General features: G+C 51.1%; 5 protein-coding genes across 5 annotated transcripts; 3 read left to right on the forward strand and 2 right to left on the reverse strand.

Moving 5' to 3' along the window:
- Positions 1 to 796: 796 nt before the first annotated feature.
- On the forward strand, positions 797 to 5,247 carry T310_6059 (Leucine--tRNA ligase; the record flags this gene model as incomplete). The annotated part of the gene is made up of 7 exons (XM_013471103.1): positions 797 to 1,429; positions 1,484 to 1,624; positions 1,677 to 3,899; positions 4,041 to 4,192; positions 4,527 to 4,920; positions 5,072 to 5,095; positions 5,158 to 5,247. 7 exons carry the CDS (start codon positions 797 to 799, stop codon positions 5,245 to 5,247), a joined length of 3,657 nt encoding a protein of 1,218 aa, XP_013326557.1.
- A 416-nt stretch (positions 5,248 to 5,663) lies between these two features.
- On the forward strand, positions 5,664 to 6,375 carry T310_6060 (Uncharacterized protein; the record flags this gene model as incomplete). Its single annotated transcript, XM_013471104.1, has 2 exons — positions 5,664 to 5,841; positions 5,936 to 6,375. The coding sequence occupies 2 exons, from the start codon at positions 5,664 to 5,666 to the stop codon at positions 6,373 to 6,375; spliced, it is 618 nt and encodes a 205-aa protein (XP_013326558.1).
- A 398-nt stretch (positions 6,376 to 6,773) lies between these two features.
- On the reverse strand, positions 6,774 to 8,600 carry T310_6061 (uncharacterized protein; the record flags this gene model as incomplete). Its single annotated transcript, XM_013471105.1, has 4 exons — positions 6,774 to 7,856; positions 7,894 to 8,240; positions 8,289 to 8,455; positions 8,518 to 8,600. 4 exons carry the CDS (start codon positions 8,598 to 8,600, stop codon positions 6,774 to 6,776), a joined length of 1,680 nt encoding a protein of 559 aa, XP_013326559.1.
- Positions 8,601 to 14,721: 6,121 nt separating this feature from the next.
- T310_6062 (Formate dehydrogenase) lies at positions 14,722 to 16,143 on the forward strand (the record flags this gene model as incomplete). The annotated part of the gene is made up of 4 exons (XM_013471106.1): positions 14,722 to 14,898; positions 14,967 to 15,142; positions 15,196 to 15,740; positions 15,797 to 16,143. The coding sequence occupies 4 exons, from the start codon at positions 14,722 to 14,724 to the stop codon at positions 16,141 to 16,143; spliced, it is 1,245 nt and encodes a 414-aa protein (XP_013326560.1).
- Positions 16,144 to 16,608: 465 nt separating this feature from the next.
- On the reverse strand, positions 16,609 to 18,670 carry T310_6063 (Ferric-chelate reductase; the record flags this gene model as incomplete). The annotated part of the gene is made up of 5 exons (XM_013471107.1): positions 16,609 to 17,481; positions 17,530 to 17,715; positions 17,782 to 17,843; positions 17,901 to 18,015; positions 18,098 to 18,670. The coding sequence occupies 5 exons, from the start codon at positions 18,668 to 18,670 to the stop codon at positions 16,609 to 16,611; spliced, it is 1,809 nt and encodes a 602-aa protein (XP_013326561.1).
- Between the last annotated feature and the right edge of the window lie 1,620 nt (positions 18,671 to 20,290).

Raw genomic sequence — 20,290 nt, forward strand, 5'->3', positions numbered from 1 at the left:
AATAGACGGTAACTCTAGGTTGCATGGGAGCAAGGAATAATACAGTGAAGGAGCGTAGGACGGTAAGATGAAGTGAGCAGGGAAGGAGATGCTGCCTGTTGATCACATGATCCGCGGGGGCGACGAATGGTCAACCACGAAATTAACACAGGTCGAAAAGAGTCATGTAATCCTATGGTGCTCTCAGGTCCTTCTCGCCCCTTTGGATATCAACAACAATATAAGAATGCAAGATGATGCGAAGGGTGCCTCGTTCTTCGACCATAGTCTCAAGGGCTGCGCTAAACCCAATCCGGTTACATGGATCGGCTTGATAAGATCCAGGTGGAGGCCAAAGAGACACCTAGGCACTTAGTACAGTACTGTATGTTGCTCAGCATGTTGAGCGACTGAAGGGCCACTAGCTGAAGAAGAAATAGAAAGTCGTCATGATACCAGAAGAAATATTGACAATTTCTGGCTTGTAGACAGGTTACCCGACTAGGTTAGCCGTTTGTAGTCTGCGCTAACCCGATCGGGCCGGAGGAGCCAAAAACCGACGGCGCAGCTCGAATGACAATCATGCCCATGGCATCGGTTGATATTGCATATCGAACGCAATTGATCAATCGATTTACTGGAGAGATCAATTGACCCACTTTCCAGACTTTCCGCACTGGTCCCTCTTCTGTGGCTCTGCTCAATTGATGATGCCCGCGCAGCTCTCAATTTCATACGCCTAATCATGGATGCGTACATGATCTGACATCATGCTCATACAGCAAAAGTCCAGTTCGAACCTATTACGACAGCGACGATGCATATTCTCTCCCTCTCGTGTGGACGCGCGCTGATTCCCTTGGCAATGATGTTGCCTGCCTCCCGGAGAACCGTTGTTGTGTCCGGCGGACGGCGATATTTGTTGACGGGCAGGAAGACTGCTACGACAACTACAACTTTCCACAGCAATAATCTTGGCCCTTTCTCTTCTACCACATACCGAAAAAATGCAACTCCTTATCATTCCCTTCCCTCCCGCAGACTGGCCTCGACTTCTTCCGTACCCCCGCGGCTGGACCTCCTGGCGATCGACAGGAAATGGCAGGAGAGATGGGCGCAGATGGAATCGGAGAAGGAGAGGATAACCTTCGGAATGGGCTCGAAGGAAGATGGCCGGCCCAAGTCCTATGTTCTCGCCATGTTCCCCTATCCGTCCGGCACACTGCACATGGGCCATCTGCGCGTGTATACCATCTCGGATGTGCTGGCGCGGTTTTATCGCATGCGTGGCCACGACGTCCTGCACCCCATCGGCTGGGATGCCTTTGGCTTGCCGGCGGAGAATGCGGCGATTGAGCGTGGTGTCGACCCGGCCGAGTGGACGAGGGATAACATACAGCGGATGAGGGCACAGCTGAGGAATATCGGGATAGCGTTTGATTGGGACAGGGTTCGTCGTGCTCTTACAATTGGTTGCATGGTTTAGTGCTGAGTGTGGAGGCAGGAATTGGCGACATGTTCGCCAGACTTTTACAAGCACACCCAGCGCATTTTCCTCATGCTCTACGAAAAAGGTCTCGCGTACCAGGCGGAAGCGCTTGTCAACTATGATCCAGTCGATAAGACTGTGCTGGCAAACGAGCAGGTAGGCTAACCCAATCATCTCGTGGGCAATCCCTTGCTGAACGTCATTCTAGGTCGACGCCAAAGGCTTCTCGTGGCGCTCCGGCGCAAAGGTCCAGAAGATCAAGCTGAAGCAGTGGTTCTTCCGCATTACCGCCTTCAAGGAGGCCCTTCTGAAAGACCTCGATGCTCTGTCAGGGGCTTGGCCCGAGCGCGTGCTGTCCATGCAGAGGCATTGGCTGGGCAAGTCACAAGGCGCGAAGATCAAATTCTCTGTAACGATTGACGCAAACGAGCACCTCGATGTGGAGGTGTTTACCACGCGGCCTGATACTTTATATGGTGTCGAATACCTTGCCCTGTCATTGGATCATCCGGTGGTTGTCAAGGCCGCCAGGAAGGATCCCGCACTGCAAAAATTCCTGGACGAGGCGGCCTCTCTTCCTCCCGATTCCAAGGCCGGTTATCGGTTAGCGGGCGTGTATGCATCCCATCCGCTGCAGATAATCGACAAAGAGAGCCCTCATCTCTCCCGCAAGCTCCCCGTCTTTGTCGCTCCGTACGTCTTGAGCGGCTACGGAGAAGGGGCGGTCATGGGCGTGCCAGGCCACGACACCCGAGACCTGGCCTTTTTCAAAGAAAATATGAAGCCAGAGTTCATTTCTATGGTCATCCAGCCGGAATCTACCGTCCAGGACGAGGCCTCCAGTATTGTCCCTGCCGAGGACGCCCAGGCGTTCACCCAGGAAGGATTCCTCACCGCGAGATGCTGGAAATATCAAGGCCTCAACTCCAAGGATGCCGCCAAACAGATCGTTTCGGATCTCCAGCAGATTGGCCGCGGCGAGACTGCCGAATCGTGGAGACTGCGCGACTGGCTGATCAGCCGGCAGCGCCACTGGGGCACTCCAATTCCCATCATCCACTGCCAGAGCTGCGGTCCGGTTCCTGTGCCAGTGGACCAGCTTCCGGTGACACTGCCAAAAGTCGAGGGCGACTGGCTTAAGGGAAAGAAGGGGAATCCGCTGGAGTCTGCAGAGGAATGGCTGCATACGGAGTGTCCGAGGTGCGGTGGGCCTGCGAAGCGGGATACCGATACCATGGACACTTTCGTTGATTCGTCGTGGTACTACTTGAGATATTTGGATCCAGCGAATGAAGACCTGCCATTCTCGCCGTCTACGGCTCGGCCTGTCGATATCTACGTCGGCGGCGTGGAACATGCGATTTTGCACCTGCTCTACGCCCGCTTCATTTACAAGTTCCTAGCGCAATCGGAATTGTTCCCGGAGATTGCTCACTCTGGCGCCGTCGCAGCGCCTGCAGAGCCTTTCCGGACGCTCTTGACGCAAGGCATGGTGCATGGCAAAACCTACACGGAGCCATCGACCGGACGATTCTTGCTTCCGTCCGAGGTCGACCTGACGAATCCGGAGAAGCCGCTGATCAAGGGGACGCAGATCACTCCCAATGTGTCGTTTGAGAAGATGTCAAAGAGCAAGCACAACGGTGTTGACCCGACGACGTGCGTGGCCAAGTACGGAGCCGACGCAACGCGCGCGCACGTCCTTTTTGCTGCGCCGGTGAGCGAGGTGCTCGACTGGGATGAGACGAAGATCGTGGGCATTGAGCGGTGGTTCGCGCGGCTGTGGAAGGTGGTGCAGGACGCCCGGCAGAGCTTGTCTGAGTCATCGTTCCAGCTGTCGGGTGACTTGGCCTCGAGTCATGCGATTGCTCTTCCTGCGCTGTCACAGCTGTCTGACAGTGATGCCGACGCTGTTCTGTCGACTCATCGAACGATCTGCTCTGTCACGCAATGCATCGAGAGCGACCCTTACGGACTGAACACGGTGATTTCCGATCTGACGAAACTGACGAACGCGCTGGCCTCGTCGCCGCCCACCACGCCGGCTGTGCTCTACATTTGCGTGTCGTCTCTTCTCAGGCTTCTCGCTCCGGTCGCTCCGGCCCTTACCTCTGAATGCTGGGAAGTCCTTCACAGGGATATCCTGCCAGAGACCGCAGCCGACCAGCATGCCACATCCTCGAACATCGCAGCAGCTCCTTGGCCTACGCCGCTACTCAGCGACTCCGACGCTGAGACCCTGTCCGCGCGCGGCGGGCAGACGGTCGCCGTGCAGATCAACGGCAAGCTGCGCTTCAGCGTGACGATCCCGCGGCTGCAGTCGGCCACGACGCCGGAAGAGGAGCAGGACTGGGTCATCTCGCGGGTGCTAGAGACGGAGCAGGGGCGGCGGTGGCTGCGGGAGAAGAACGACTGGGAGAAGCGACGGCGGGTAGTGGTCGTCAAGGGGGGGAAGTTGCTCAATGTTGTTTTTTAAGCATATCTAATTGTCATCGACTGCCAACCTCCCTAATCTGTCTGCCTTCGCAACTGAGGAATCTAAGGGATCACCCAGGAATATGGCAGAATATAGGTAAGCAGGGAACCTGCCCGGCAAGAAGTTTTCTGGCATAAAATACAACAGAATAGAATAGACCGTGCGGGCAGGCAGGCAGGCAGATATTCCCTCTCAAGATCGAGACCCGAGACTGAGAGAGGCTTGTACTATATATACAAGAAGGATATGTATGTATGATATGATGTGATAATATGTGATAATCTATGTACTGTATGTACATTATTCCACTCACACTCACTCCTACGCACTCACACACTCATACACTCTCTCCAATCAACTTGTACAGTACAGCAGAATACAGTAACTAGAATACAAGATGCATGTACTAGATTAGATCCAAAATTATCATTATCATTCCTTCTTCCCACAGAACCGCAGATTTAGCAGTACCAACCTTTTTTTTCTCTCCCTGTACCTTCATTTTTTTTACATCATCGCCATCACTGTCACTGCCACTTCGTCAGTATCCAATCCATCATCTCAATGACAACTTGCAGACAGACAGTCCTCCATGGCATCAGCAGCCAGTGAAAGCAAAGAAGCAATCCCGTGCCAATCTTCAGCTCCACATGGAAAACCAGCTCCGCCCCCCGTGTTCCACTACACGGACAGCAAAGGCATCGACCATAGCATTGCCATCATCTCACCCGAGGCGTATGAAGAGGTATGCCATCTGGCTGCTGCTGCTGGCGACTGGGACATGCTGGCCAAGTTTCCTCCCGGGCCGCCGTTGAAGATGGCGTATCCCAACTTCATGTCTTACCAGGACCGCGAGGGAGTCTCAAAAGCCATCTACATACCGCCGGACGGGGACGGGAAGAATGCTGCGAGAGCGACGGAATTGTTTAGAGTGGAGGACTGGGATACACTGGAGAGAGAGAGTTTGAGCCGTGGGGTAGGCCTGCTGCCATTGCAGTTGTCTTGTCGGCTTGTTCGGCTGAAGGACCATGCTCATATTGCATATTCCTCTGTCGACTCTAATTATTAATTAATTGTCACAGACGAAGCTAAACACCGAAAAATGATCGAGGAATATCGCAGGGCAGAAAATGAGATGGGAAACCAAATTGGTAAGTTACATCTTCTTTTATCCTTGATTAGGTATATTTATTGATTAATTAAACCCTTACAGCGGGCCAAGAGAAATGACGACGATGAAAAAAGTCTAGGCGTTCAGGTGATCACTGTCTTATATGTACAGCATATGTACTGTACAACATGAGATGGAGGACTCGGTTATCACGCCTGAAAAAACAAACAAACGTCAGCCTCAACCAGCAGAAACTAGTCGTATTGGTTGCACATGTGGAACAGAGGACAGAATCTATTACGTGATACGCGACTTATTTCATTCAGCTTGTGAATATTGATTATTGAGGCTTGGGCGACCCAGATGTGACGGTGAATTGAATCTGCTGAGACATGATGACCACGGACCACCAGAGCAAGGAGTAGGAGACTATAAATAAAGACTCTTAATTTCGCTGTCAAGACAGGCTCAAGTTGAGCAGATTATTTTACGGGTACACTTTCTACTTCTACTTACCTAGGTACTAATATACCTATCTACTTAGCCTAGCTTCTCTCATAAACAGCAGTAATAGGGGCCACACAGGACAAAAAAAAAAAGAAAGAAAAATGCTTGTTCCAAAAATTGTCTTTTTATTTTCTCTTTTCTTAATTGAGAGCGCATTGGCCAACGATTTCTTTTTCCATACAGAGGATCACTGTGGTGGGAGTTCGCAGGGATGCACTAATATCGCTGCAGGCAAGTCTTTTTTTCATTTCAGTATCTACTTACTACACAGGTACCTAGGTACCTAAAAGCCTTCCTTCCCAGACAATCTACCGCAGACCTTTTTTTTTTAAAAAAAAAAACGCCTAGCCTTTCGTGTGCTAACCACAACCAGGCCAATGCTGCGAAGCCGCCCATCCATTCACCCACAGCCTTCGCGCAAAAACGGCACATGGCGATGACCGGGTGTACGGCTTCAACGAGCGCCGCTGTACGGACCGCCCAGCAGTTTCTGAGCGCTGTCGGGACGGCGACTGTTGCTACGGGATGCCTGGGACATCAGGCGTGGCAGCCCGTTGGTATCAAGGCGGTGCTGTTGCTAATGCTGATGCTGATGCTGCGGTCCAAAGTCGGAATATTAATAATAACAACAATAATAATGGTGACGACCCTGCGCCAGCGTGCCGCGAGCCCGATTATCTCATGTTCTTCGACAGCGATGGGAACCGGCGTGAGATTAGGATCCCCGAGGGCAAGTACCGGGAGGTGACGGAGCATTACAGGAAAGGGGAGTGGGAGAACCTGAGTGCTTATCCTGCATGGGGTGAATCATGAATAGGAGGACTATTTGGAACTTGCAGACTGACTCATGACTCAAATTTTCCAAAGAAAAAAAAAAGGTTCTACCTAATCCAATCCAGTCCAATTCGATCCGATCCGATCAACAACTCAATCAATTGGCTTTGTTTTATTTTGTAATATGGAAGTCCCCTCGGACAAGCGTTGTACTTGGACAAGCGATGTGCTATGCTATCCACAGAATGAAGTTTCTTCAGTCAACCCAACAATCGTTAGACATGTCATCATCATACAAGAAGAAAAGAACGAACAGAAAGTGCTAATTTATACAGGCGAAATTCTCCAATAGCATACAGCGCCATATACGAAGGGAACTGAATTTATGAAAGGAAAAAAAAATCAGAAAGCCTACTGAGGCAAACATGTCCCGTCACTCATATCCATCCGTCCCGACTGTTTTCATTCGGCCGGTATGCCTTTTTCGGTAACAGGATATCCTGCGAATTGCGTAAAGGCCACTGCTCGGTCTGCGCCGAGGAAGATGCAGTCGTGGGCCTTGACTCAAGGACCTTTTCTGCCTGCTTTGTTTTGTTGCTCTTAAACTCCAATGGCGGATGGGGTGGTAGATCCTTCATCGTCGCCGATCGGTCAATGGGTTTCTTCACACTTGGTTTTGCCTTCGCTGTGGAATCATCCGTCACTTCCGTCTTCTGTACCCAAATTTCTGGTACTGAGTTTGGCTCAGACGTTGGCGATCTGAGTGTCACGGGAACGTCTAAAGACTGGGCAGACAAACGAATGCTCTCTTCTCGAAGGCCCGACGGACCGAGAGTCAACGGACTTGCTGGCCGATAGAATTTTTGATTCGACAAGCGCATCGCTGGAATGCTCACATTGCTCAACCGAAGTCCTATCTGGACCGTAGCCATACTGACACCCGAGGAATGCCGCTGATGGCTGGCAAAAGGAGCCTCCGGCGGACGCAACAAGTTCTCATCATCCTCGTAGATGCTTGAGGGTGGATGCAGTGGCCGCAACAATTGTCGAGTGCTCTCCTTCGTCGGGAAAACCGAATATTGAGATCTTTTCTGATAGTGTTTTGGCACCGTTAACAGCGGTGGAGGGGGCAGAGACTTATTAGCATCCGGTTTGCTTTGGCCGGCAGCTTCGACATCGCTCTTGTCTCTCTTCGAAGAACTTCGGGACACAGTTGCACTGTCGTCCGGCAAAGCCACTGGGCTGGTGATATGATGCCCAATGTCCAGCGCGTTCGAACCGAAGAATTTCCATTTCCGGTTCCCCTGCCATGATGTTGCCGGGGGACGAATGGCCATGCTATCCGCGTTTGATCGAAGCAGAAGATGGAAAAATGAGTTGACAATTCCGAATACGTTCAATGCGATTGTCGCCATCATGAAGGTCACTTGGGAGCGTCGAGAAAATGTAACCTGCCCCCAGAGAGGTATGACAAAGGACTGCCAGGTCAGCAACGGATCAATATACTGAGACGTGAAAACCTACAAAAAGAGCTGCTGCGAGTACTAGATAGTAGACCATCCGGCTGGCAGCAATCCTCTCCGTGCGGTCCAACTTGACTGTGCGGAGCAGCTGAGCCACCAATATCGCGCCCATGACAAGGTACAAGATGATCAGCGCAAGTGTGATTCCAAAAGCCACGTCGGCCCACGGAAGGGCAAAGACCAGAAGAATAGCACGACATCTGTCATGCGCCCTTGGACGAGCCCTCGTAGGGATCCATGTGAGAAGCAGCATGACAGCCACCGCGACCCAGCATATTATGATATTCCATCTACCACGAGACGCAAATCGATCCTTCCGGAGGCTCCTATAGACCGTCTCGATTCCGAGCACGAGGACAACAAATCCGACGATCCAGATCGCTGCACATGTTAGAGAGTTAGGCAATAAGCCGAGCATCTTAGACGTACCTGGAAAGACCAATTGGCCGATCGCTCGACAATCTTGGATCATGATGGTGTCAACTCCTATGGCTTGGACTGACAGAAAGACTACCCCCTGGGCCAGAATGGCCATGGAGAGTGACAGCGGTACCACCTCAGCAGGATGGACCATGTGAAGCAGGTTCGGTGTCTTCCTGTCGAAATGTTATTCTCACCTAATCGAAGTTTGTTGGCATGCTCGAGAAGCTGGACGTACCCTGTTTTCGTTGGGAGACTCCTCTTTGCCAGGCTCCTTGCATCATACAATACAAGACCGACGACAATTGCTGCGGACGCCATGTTGAAGGCCACTAGGAGGACGGTCGACATTCCATATTTGACATCGTTATTGCGGACCAGCTCCATAATCAGCTTCTGCGTCTCATTGTTAAACATGTAGCTGCTGGTCGCGATATGACTTCTTTGGGCTACCGCCCGCGACCAAAGAACGGAATGATTCATGTCGTCTTAGCGGAACTAGTCTTCGTCCCGGAAGACGATTAAACGAGTGACAATGCCGACATGAGAAACGTGCTTTCGATAAGAGACAAGTGAAAGAACGAAGAAAAGAGATTGTCGAAAAATGGTCAAAAGGAAAGAAAAAAAGGGTAGCGACAAATCTCTATGGGTCGGGACTGCCAGAGTCTCGACACAACGAGATCCCAGGCCAGCTGAAGAGTCGCAAAAACGCCAACCAGGGCGGCAAAGAGAAAAAAAGGGACACAAGACAGACAAGAAAGAGGGGATAGCAAGGAAAGAAAGTGCATAAAGAAGAAACAAACTGAGAAGCGCTCGAGACGGACAGGCAGCAGTCTAGATCCGTGATAAGGCTTTTCATGTCCAAGCGCCGCAACTAGAACTGCTAGTCTACCTCGAAGCAGCCACCTACTCGGCCGTGTCAAGCATTTTCTGGATTAGGAATCACTGGATTTTGGTCTGTTCCAAGACCTTGGGTTGGTGTCGTCTAGTGGACGGAATAGATGACAAACGGCGGCTGCGAGATATCTGCAGGGCTTTTGCGTCAACGGTGTCAGAGATGGCGATCCCTGTCAGAGACGAGGAGCTAGAACTGTCAGGGAACCACGAAGCTCCTCAATTGGCTCGAGCTCGATGCCATCCATGTGGTCCGGGATGCTCCAGAGATCTTGTTCACATCACATCCTGTAAGCAAGACAATTTCGTTTTTCACTCCGCATTCTGCATAGGAACGAAGCAACTGGAAAATGTGGCAGGCAATCAGTCAGCACATCACAATGGCGAAGAGGACAAGATCGAAACGCGCACGTATTAGTACTACTAGTTCAGCCAACGCAGTCTGCAGTTCCGGGCAGTTCTGACATCGAGACACATCCAGAGCTAACTGAGGCAGCGGCAGTACGAGAAAAGCGCTTTTTCTAAAAAATTGGTACTCGATGGCATCGGGATGGAGTGGTGAAGGAGGACGCACGGAGGGAGGTGGCCCAGACTGAGACGGAAAGGGGTTGCGGTCCATGCGGGGTGAAACCGTCCGGGTTTGACGATGGCCCGCCACCACGTCCCTGGAGGACAGATACAGTTAGGAAATAGTAATAGCAGAGATTAGTGACTAACTAAATGATCTGTGGTAAGACTGCAATCCTGAATTGTATTGGGCTAAGTGTGCGGTCACAGCGTGTGTCGCAGGACTGGATTTCCCGTTTCAGATAGATAGGTTTGACCTGAGGCTACTTCGAATGATATATGTGCTGCGGGATTATACGGCCAAACGATAATACCAGCTATCTACTAGGATTATTAGGTATAGAAATGGGGTGTGATATGACTTGGTCACTAGCCTAAGAGCTTAATTAAGATTTGCAGGGAGGCACATAAGTCTGAATTAAGATGAATAGGGCGTCGATGTCTGTGATAGTCTTAAAAAAATATATGCCAGGTTTCTCAAACGTTCAGTTATGCATAGTACATGACGTTATAGTTCCAGCCAAGAGCTTTGCTTGCCACGTGGTGGAGGTCCTATATTAGGTAATATGACGTCTTCCAAGGTTTTGATTTTGTGGATCGAACTCAATTCTCGATCAACAAATAATGACATGATGCAATCATTCCAGATAAGACAGTGTATATCAATTGTGTTTATCTGACGCACTGCTTTTGATATCATGTAATATGTATGGAACACCGTATTTGGCACATAATCCTCTCCCTGTCGCTGTCTCCATGTCATTATCGTGGATCTAATTCATATGGTCCACTCTGCTGATAGATCACAAATGCCACTAGCTAAGAAAACAGCACATGCTGGAGTCGTCAGCGTAGTCGTAAGCCAAGTGGCAGTAGATTCACATTCTGTGCAGGTTATTGCGGCAGGCGTGGGAGATGCATCATATCCGCTGACACACGGCCAGCGTACTTGGATCCTTGTTGGTATCTGTGGTAGGATCAGATATGTATGCTTTCTATATGATTTTCTGTACGACAGCGAGACCATGGTAGTGCAGGGCACATGGTCCGCTAGCCCTAGCCCTGGTTCATTGCCGTATTAGTCATTCGGTATGATGTCGGTCGGGCCGTACGGACTGCGCTTCGGCCCGTTCAGATTCGGGAGTTAAGAAGGAATGGAATAATTGTAAAGTATCTCCGTGGTCACGTTGAGAAGATAGATCCATCATCTGTTATATGGAAAAGAATTGAAGTACTATTCTTGGTATGTAGTGATTCAAGAATTTTTAATACTAAATTGATCCTAATAAGGATCCCTGATTTTATATATATATTGTATAAAAATATATATTTTCTCTACATTACTCCTTCAATCAACGACCATTTACTTATATAATGTACGGCACTATTTTTTTCTCTAGTTTTCGGAAAAATTAGTAATATTGAAATATTCTTTATTTATTAATATGATATCCTAGAACAGTTTTTCTGTACAAATTTTGAGAGTACACGCATCTGACGATCTCACCTGTACCAAGGGCATGAAATCATATCGACCAACCCACCCAAACATTGAATTTTTGGCTAGTATTTGGCCTATAATTTTTTTTTCTCGTTATTTTGATCTTCTCTAATTGACCAAGGTCTTGTCAACTACGCAGGTTTCCTTCATCTTAGCCGAAAGAGTACAGTACAGTACATGTATCTAGATCGTTTTCATCGTTTCTGTCAACTAAATTTTAGAGCCCAACTTAAATTATATAATATGTTAGTAAGATTAGTGACAAATCACACTATTCTAATAATAAAGTCATTTGAGTTTTGCATCGGCTAAAATGGTGTTTTGATTTATAAGAAACTTTTGACCTCCCCCGCTTTGTCTGACTAGCCGCCCGCACCCCGCACTGGGATAGTTTTCGCTACGTTGCGCAATCTGATTATCATTCAACCATCTCATCTGGACCGCTATGTTCAACATAGTATAGATGTTGACAATGTTGCTTGGGTGGGTGTGTCAAGGGTATAGGTGGTGACATCTCGATTGCCACAAAGGCAGATCAGAGGCTCTGAAGGAGACGGTCGCGCGAAATTGAGCTCTCTATTCAGATGTCGGCATCCGAGCAGAGCTGCCATCTCTCTGGCACCATTGTAAGTCATCCCTGGGGCAATTCTCGTGGAGGCAGTGGTGTTGGTATTTTCTCTCGTCAATTCGAGTATGTGTGCAACGTATGAAAGTACCATGGAGGGGTTGACAGTCGACTGGCTTGATAAACGACATTAGTATGTTTGACTAGTAGTCTCACCTAGGTAGGCATTTTATAGAGTACTGGATTAGTCCAATTGAGTTCCTCTAAGCCATATAAGCGTTAACCTGGTCAGTATGAAAGGGATCAGTGTTGGTGGTTGTATCAGGTGATCGACTCAACCGCCACGTGTGAACAACGTAGATCGCGCCTTCCCGTGTCTCTTAGTGTGGACGCAGTAGTCTTCTTCGACTTAGCTCTTCGTCCTTCTCGTGCCATTCCAGTCATTTTCTTCGATAATTCCGAAGAGTAGTCGTCTTCCTGCGCCAAGTCGAGCTGACAGACGCGTTCAAGACCACACAGCGCGCGTCGAGTTCGCCGTCGTTTCAATCTCGAATAGACCAGCTTCCAGACCTGGCCAATCACTGCCAGATCATGCGTATCATCGTCTGCAAGCTTGGCACAAAGGTTCGTCGTGAGTATTCCTCTTGCGGCAAAGTTGAATCATCAGTACATGTGCTGAAGATAGCCCGTATCGCCTGTCAAGATCCCGCTCTGTTCCCTGACATGTCTCGCGGTCTAGGGAGCCATCTCAGGGGAATGTCCGTGAGACAATGCGACAGCGCAGCGACCTTTAGCGACACTTGTCAATCCAGCACTTGTCATTGATGCTGTGCGATAATCAAAGAAGCAGATTCCAAGACATAGAGAAATTCTGATCCAGCTGGCCACGTCGCAAACGACGCCTCAGACATGTAAACGCCCGATCGCAGCTCTCGGAGCTATTCGACATATATGGTCGCCCGGCATATCGGCAAGATTCCATCGTTTTCGCGAATCGATTCCAAAATCGACGATGAAGCAATTCCTGTTCAGAGGATAGTCGCAACAGACGCTTGCGCTACGAATAATCACCTTCACCGCTCCTTCACCGCGATTGTGGCGACGGTTCAGGAATCTGACACAGCACGCGTTGATAGCAATTCCCAACTCGTTGAGATCAGAATCGGCGGTGGTGATGATGTTTCCTTTTTGAAAGAGTGCTCGCCGAATGGTGCCGAACGGAGCCGGGATGGGATGTCTATTCTTGGAAATTGTACGCTTCCAATAAGTACTGCACGGGACGGTTATTATTGTTGGAGAAGGTCGACGTTCCCCTCGCATACGTCAGTAGTGGCGGAAGAGCGGATACGCCCCTCAGGGTACTCGGATGCTACCGTCCACGTACTGGACAGGGGGAATTCCGGGCGAATTTCGGAGTGGCGCCAAGCGCCCTGATGATGACTAATGATGACTCCTAGACTGCAGCGCGTTCCTGAATCAAGGCCCACACGATAGACAGGTCCATGACGCAGTTTCTATACTCTTCTGCTTGCGGAATGCTGACGGCACCGACGGATGCTCGACGATACACCGCCACGAGTGGTGACTCGCAGACTCGAGCGCCAGGACGGCTGCGTGCGTGCCCCCCTCATTATGTCAGCTTTCCCCTCATTGGCGGGGCTTGGAGACCGATCCAATGCGGCTTAGCGTGAGGAGAGCTGTTTGCTGTATACGACAGGTCACGTGACAAGAGCGCCGATTGCGGCGATGCTGCAGCAGCATGCAGACGTCGTGTGTCTACACATCACGAGTTGCAGACCCTGCAGACGACTTAGGTAACGACTACTGTGGCTGGACGAGCCCATTGGCAGCGTGGTTGCTCGATCTGCCGCTGCAGAGAGGCTGCCCCCCTCCATGGTCGGCGTCATTACTGATAATTGGAGGAGCCCGGTGACCCCGCATTCGTCTGGATAGACGCCCGCAGCCATTGTCATTGGGCCTCGACTGCACCTCGGCTTCCCGAGCGACTGATTTGACAGATCTGACTTCCTGAGCTGGAAGCTGGAAGGCGACTCGTGCTATATCGGATGCGGCCTAGACGCCCTGTGGCTCGGTTCGATGATAGGATCGACTGCGGTCACGGAGCAGGCGGAACGACGGCCATCAGGATATCGCGGTGCGGAGAGTCAGGCCCTTCCGTTTTCCCGTCCTTGGCGGGTTGCAGCGAGAGGCTGTTGTATGTCAGTGGGACAGGATGATGACAATCATCCTCGAGCCCCTCTCCCTGCTGCGGAGCCTCGACAGCCGGCGCCTTCCCTGCCAGCCTACGAAGGCCTGCCTGTGTCGAGCCATCATCGATGGTGGGGCTGTTGTACGCTTTCTCGATGGGGTAACATCATTGCCCATTAACCGCGCAGGCCTGTTTTCAGCAGGTTGAGAAGTGGGAATTGGGTCGCCCTGGAGGGGTATATATAACGGCGTTCCCTCTGCTCCTGCAGCTGGTCTTTCTCTCTTCGTTCACCAGTGTCAATCACTCTCATATCATCCTCTTCTCATCTACGCTCTACTGCACGCTATCTCGGTTGAGGTAATCTGGTATGTGACATGCCATGCCACATAGCTTGGCCCCCTGCCGCACTTGTGTTATGTTTCGGTTGCTAGCCTCTGGCTGGAACGCAGCCATGTTGCGCGGGCACTGCACTGTCCTTCCCAGGCTGGTGCTTTCCCCGCATTGATCGGAGGATCCTCCGCGTCTGGACAAGCTCGCCCGCAACCTAGCTGCTGCCAGCTGCATGCAAGACACTCCCCGTCATTGGTATGACCTCACGCTGACTGACTGCTGCTTACAGCCGATCCGGATATTTAAACCGCTTCGATCTCCCGACGTACTTGAACTTTTGATTCTCAGGCCTTGTCCTTGAGTCACATCATTCAAGATGGTATTTCTCCGTGCTCTTTCTCAGCTCCAGCGCCCTGCTGGCAGCTCCCTCCTCTCCTCCGCGCGTGCTGGCCTCAGGCGCACGCCTGGGCCATGCTCATCTCCATTCACTGGACTGCGTACGCTAACCGCGACTGCCAACCGACAGGGTAAAGTGTTGATGGTCCTCTATGACGTAAGTCTTCCATACCCCAGTCTCCAGCAGGCATTTCTCTGGGGTTTCGATCGCTGACGACAACACAGGGCGGTGAACACGCCAAGCAGCAGCCCGGCCTGCTCGGTACCACCGAGAACGAGCTCGGCCTGCGCAAGTGGCTCGAGGACCAGGGCCACACTGTCGTCACCACCTCCGACAAGGACGGTCCTGACTCCGTCTTCGAGCGGGAGCTGGTCGATGCCGAAGTCATCATTACCACTCCGTAAGTGGTCCGTTCCCGAGCTTCCGATTGGCAGCGCTAATCGATGCCATTAGCTTCCACCCCGGATACCTGACTGCGGAGCGTCTGGCCAAGGCCAAGAAGCTCAAGCTCGCCGTCACCGCCGGTGTTGGCTCTGACCACGTTGACCTGAACGCTGCCAACAAGACCAACGGCGGTATCACCGTCGCTGAGGTCACTGGCTGCAACGTGACCTCCGTCGCCGAGCAGGTCGTCCTGACCATCCTGGCCCTCGTCCGCAACTTCGTCCCTGCCCACGAGCAGATTGTCCGCGGCGAGTGGGACGTTGCCGCTGTCGCCAAGAACGAGTACGACCTCGAGGGCAAGGTCGTCGGTACCGTCGCCGTCGGCCGTATCGGTGAGCGTGTGCTGCGCCGTCTGAAGCCCTTCGAGTGCAAGGAGCTCCTGTACTACGACTACCAGCCTCTGAGCCCCGAGGTTGAGAAGGAGATTGGCTGCCGCCGTGTCGAGAACCTCGAGGAGATGCTTGCTCAGTGTGACATTGTCACCATCAACTGCCCTCTCCACGAGAAGACCCGTGGTCTGTTCAACAAGGACCTGATCTCCAAGATGAAGAAGGGTGAGTATGATGATTGCGTCTTGGTCTGAACCGGCCGGGCTAATCCAAGTCTACAGGCGCTTGGCTCGTCAACACCGCCCGTGGTGCCATCGTCGTCAAGGAGGATGTCGCCGAGGCCGTCAAGAGCGGCCACCTGCGCGGCTACGGTGGTGACGTCTGGTTCCCTCAGCCTGCTCCCAAGGACCACCCGCTGCGCTACGTCCAGCACCCGTGGGGCGGTGGCAACGCCATGGTGCCTCACATGTCCGGTACCTCGATCGACGCCCAGATCCGCTACGCTCAGGGTACCAAGGCCATCCTGGAGAGCTACTTCTCCGGCCGCGAGGACTACCGCCCTCAGGACCTCATCGTCCACAAGGGCAAGTACGTCACCCGCTCTTACGGCCAGCGCGACAAGATGTAAGCACTTGTCGCCGACAAGAGCCCGGACTACGCAATAAATTGCGGTCTGCTAGATATCAAATAACATGGGCCTGAGTCATGTACATACCCGGGAGATATAGCATAGCATAAGAAATGAAATAAGTTATAACACAACAGAGCGTTCCTGAAAACAATGAACTAGTCTTAAGAATACAATCAACTCGTCTTAAAATGTAGGCATGAGTCATAAGCACGATGTAATATCACTCAATTCCACTCATCAGATGATAAAACGAGCGATAATTGATATATCGGAGTGACGAATTCTAAGTAAGTACCTCGCTAGCTAGCTGAGTGAGTGGATTTATTTATTTATTTGTTCGCCTCCCGCTTCAACACCCTCTCCCTCCGTCAAAGTACATACAGTTGGATAAAGAATGAACTCTGTCATTTCAAACGAGTGTCATGTCATCTACGAAATCGAATCTATCCTACGACGATACGACTACCACGTGAAACTCTCTTCCATATAGTCGATGTGGCTGGCGTTCTGTCTCTGGCGGCACACGCGTCGCACGTCGTCGCCCAGGCTGCCCGCGCCGCAGACCACGACGACCATCGCGCCCACCTGCTGACTGGCCTCGGACGCGATCAGCGTGTCGATGGGCGGCCGGCCGGCGGACATGGTGATGATCGCGCCTGGACGATTGTCGGGGATTTCGTCCGCGTCGCGAGCCCTGGTGATGAAGATCTGCACGCGGAGGATCTCCTCGCACCGGCTCATCTCGACGATCGTCTTCATCCACGGCCGGATCCATTCCAGATGGTCGAGTGATTGCACCGTCCAGATGAGTGCCAGTCGTCGCGTTGCCACTGTGCCGTTCGCAAAGCCTGCCACCAGGTGTCGCACGAAGGGGACCTGGTGCGTGATGCCCACGCCGCCGGCGAAGAGCAGGACCGTGCCGTACGAATCGAGGCTGTGCAAGCCCCCGTAGGGGCCCTCGGCGAATGCCTTCAGCGACACGCGGCCAAAGGTGCTGCCCGCCGCGCGTTTGTATAGCCGGTCGGTGAAGCCCTTCTTGCGCCGGATGAGGAGGGATAGCGTCGTCGTGGCGAGCAGGTCCTGGCGGGTCATGACGATGCCCTTATCCTCGCTGAGAGTCTCCTGTCCCTCGCTCCATGCGACGCTGAACGGGTGCGAGGTCCACAGGCCAACCGACGGCACATACAGGTAGAGGTGCTGGCCCGGGCGGAATTTCCAGGGACGGGCCATCCTCAGGGAAACACGGAGCGTGTCGCCAGGCAAAGCCTCGACGAGAGCTGTCGTTCCTCCGTTGCCAATGTTTCGGAACGTCAGGATGACCAGACGGGTGACTCGCTTCAACGATCAGCAATAGAAATGCATTTGAGGATGTTGTATACTCACCTCTCCGATCCACGTACCGATCGCGGCAACAATCCAGCCCTGCTGCGGATATCCGTCCAAATGGTACCAGACGGCGACCAGCGCGACGACCACGAGGAGGATATGCAGGTGCAGAAACGTTTCGTAAAAGGCGTGCCGGAGGGCGGAAAACGAATGCAGCATGAGGGTAACGAACATGATGACTGTCTGAACAGGTTCGAATCGTGTTATTCATCGATTAACACATGTTGGTCAGTCCTGGAAGAGACTTACCACCAGCCCGGTCAAAATGTGGGTGCTTCCTTGAACTGACTTTTGGAACGCTGCGAAGCCTCCTGCAGGGAGTCGTCATCATACAGAAAGCCTGATTCTGCTGCATAAGGAGAACTTACCCTTCTGTACCGTGGGGATAATATAAGAGAGAGCATGGGTGATTGCCTCGAGGACCACGATCCTCGCCAGCCAGCGATGGAACAGATTGAAGGTATCGAACGAGACGCCCAGCAGCTTGATGAGGATATTATTGCGCCCAGCGATGAAGATCGAGGGGGAAGAGATTGATGACGGTCAGAGTGCCTGCTCTGCCGACCAGCATGCCGGCGACTTCCTGCTCTGGATCCGAAAAGGGGATATCGACCAGCAAGAGCGCCAGATTCATCGCGAACAGTCCGCAGATGATCAGGGTCGGGAGTCTGCCGGGGACAGTGCCCATGTTGATAGACCCGCCGAGCTTGAACTCATTGTTGTGGCGGGTCCGCAGCAGCGGCGCGTAGACGAGATGCTCCTTCACCAGGGCCAGGGTCGGATTCGGCTGGACGAAGGAGCGCTGCGTCTCGTTGTTGAGACAGGCTAGCTTCCGGATATGCGCCGCGACACGGGACGCCAGATGGCAGATGGCGACGATGGCAACCAGGCTGCCCAGACTGAGCAGGACGATATAGGGGAGTTGAGCGCTGATGTTTGGACCAGCCTGCCCGCCGCCACCACCACCATTACCGGCCTGATCATTGTCATTGTCTTGATTGCCGCCGCCGCCTGTCGTTTGGCTTTGGGTTTGACTCTGGCTGTGGTCATGCGCTGCAGCAGCCAGTCCAGATAGGATGACCAGAGGGTGCAGACGAAGATAGACATTCATGTTCATATTCATCATGGCTGTGGTCATGGTCATGCTGTCATGAGGCCAGCTCAGACAGGTTCTCTTTTAAAGAAGGGCAATACAGAAGAAGAATTAAAAAAAGGAAAAAAGCAAGAAAAGGGAACGGGTTCAAGAAACAAAAATCAGAAGTCGTGAAAAACAAAAAGATAATAAACAACAGCTATGAGAGGAAACAGAAAAGAGAAGAGAAGGAAAGAAAGAAACGGCTATACAGATATAGAAGATATAACCGTGGCTGTGTCTGTCGTAGACTATCGAGCAATCGCGTTGACCTATCTACCTCAGCTCTATTACTCCGTACCATACTCTATACTCTGTAGTACACGCAATCCGCACACGCAAGTTGCGATCGACCTGCCAAGCCATACAATACATATGTGACACGGCTTGGCAGTAAGAGGGCAGCAGAGAGACTAGAGATCAAAAATGGGTAAGTAGGAGGCAGATGGGTTGGTTGATGAGGAGGGATCGGTCGATATGAAACGCAGCAGAAACGGGTTAGGGTTGGGATTGCTTCGTCTCGAGCGGCGACGTATATACCTGCGGTAGTACGTATACACATACGTACGTATATATAGATATAGATATAGATAGTATATCTTGGCAATTGCATGAATTTGGACATGCAGACAGTTTGTTTCCTCCTGACGAGACTGGCTATGTTTCTAAATCAGGCATTCGAAGCTAGTTAGAATACGTGTACCTTATCATATATATTGTTTGTACTACACATACATACATACTATCGTCTATAATTATTACATTAATATGTAACTTGCATTTCATAATCCGAGCTTTTCGAGGATGTATGCATGTACAGTACAATCATGAGTTTTATCAATGGCCCGTCCCTTTTACGAGTTGCGTCTCAGGTTGCGTTTCACACCCTCCCCCCAAACAAAATATTGACACAGACATGAGACTAAAACCAAAACTAGAGATAATAATACTAAAAAAATGAACCTAAACTGAAATTGAAATGAGGATAGAGTTAAAAAAAATGTAAAAAAAAAATGTGAGCCGCTATCTACTGCCTACCTAGCTAAGTATACATAGCACTATCTTTTTTTTTCCCTTAAAGAAGAAAAAAGCATTATAGATATATAGGCAAGATGTTACTCAGCCAAGAAGTAACTTCTCCGCTTTTGTTTCATGTTCTCTCTCTGTTCTGTTCATAGATACAATATTTTATTTATACTAAATTCTGGTCAGTGAGTGCCCTGGTGACTTGACTTGAATTGAGAATTTTTTGTTTTTCTGCTTAATCCCTTCCCGAGTTACTTATCTAGACTTAGCTAGGTAGACCGTAGGTGGTTATTAGGGCTTACCATGGCATGGCATGACACCGATTTTCTAGGTTATAATTACCGAGTTATTCCTAACCGTGGGTCAGTCATGGCGTGCATACTTCTGCAATCTAGCCTATTATCTTGCAATGCAATGCAATGCAATGCCATGCACTTGTCTGTACAGATCTGCTGGGTTAGGTAGGTATGATGTGGTCTGTGCGGTTACAAGTCCTACAGCATGACATTTAGGTAGGGAATAATTCATACCTTTATCTTGCCGACATGATGATGGTGATTGTATTCACTGGTCGAGAAGATTGTTTTCAAGATCAATGAG

This window comes from Rasamsonia emersonii (assembly GCF_000968595.1).
Source record: "Rasamsonia emersonii CBS 393.64 chromosome Unknown ctg1118621760359, whole genome shotgun sequence".
In the NCBI taxonomy this organism is placed as follows: Eukaryota; Fungi; Ascomycota; class Eurotiomycetes; order Eurotiales; family Trichocomaceae; genus Rasamsonia; species Rasamsonia emersonii.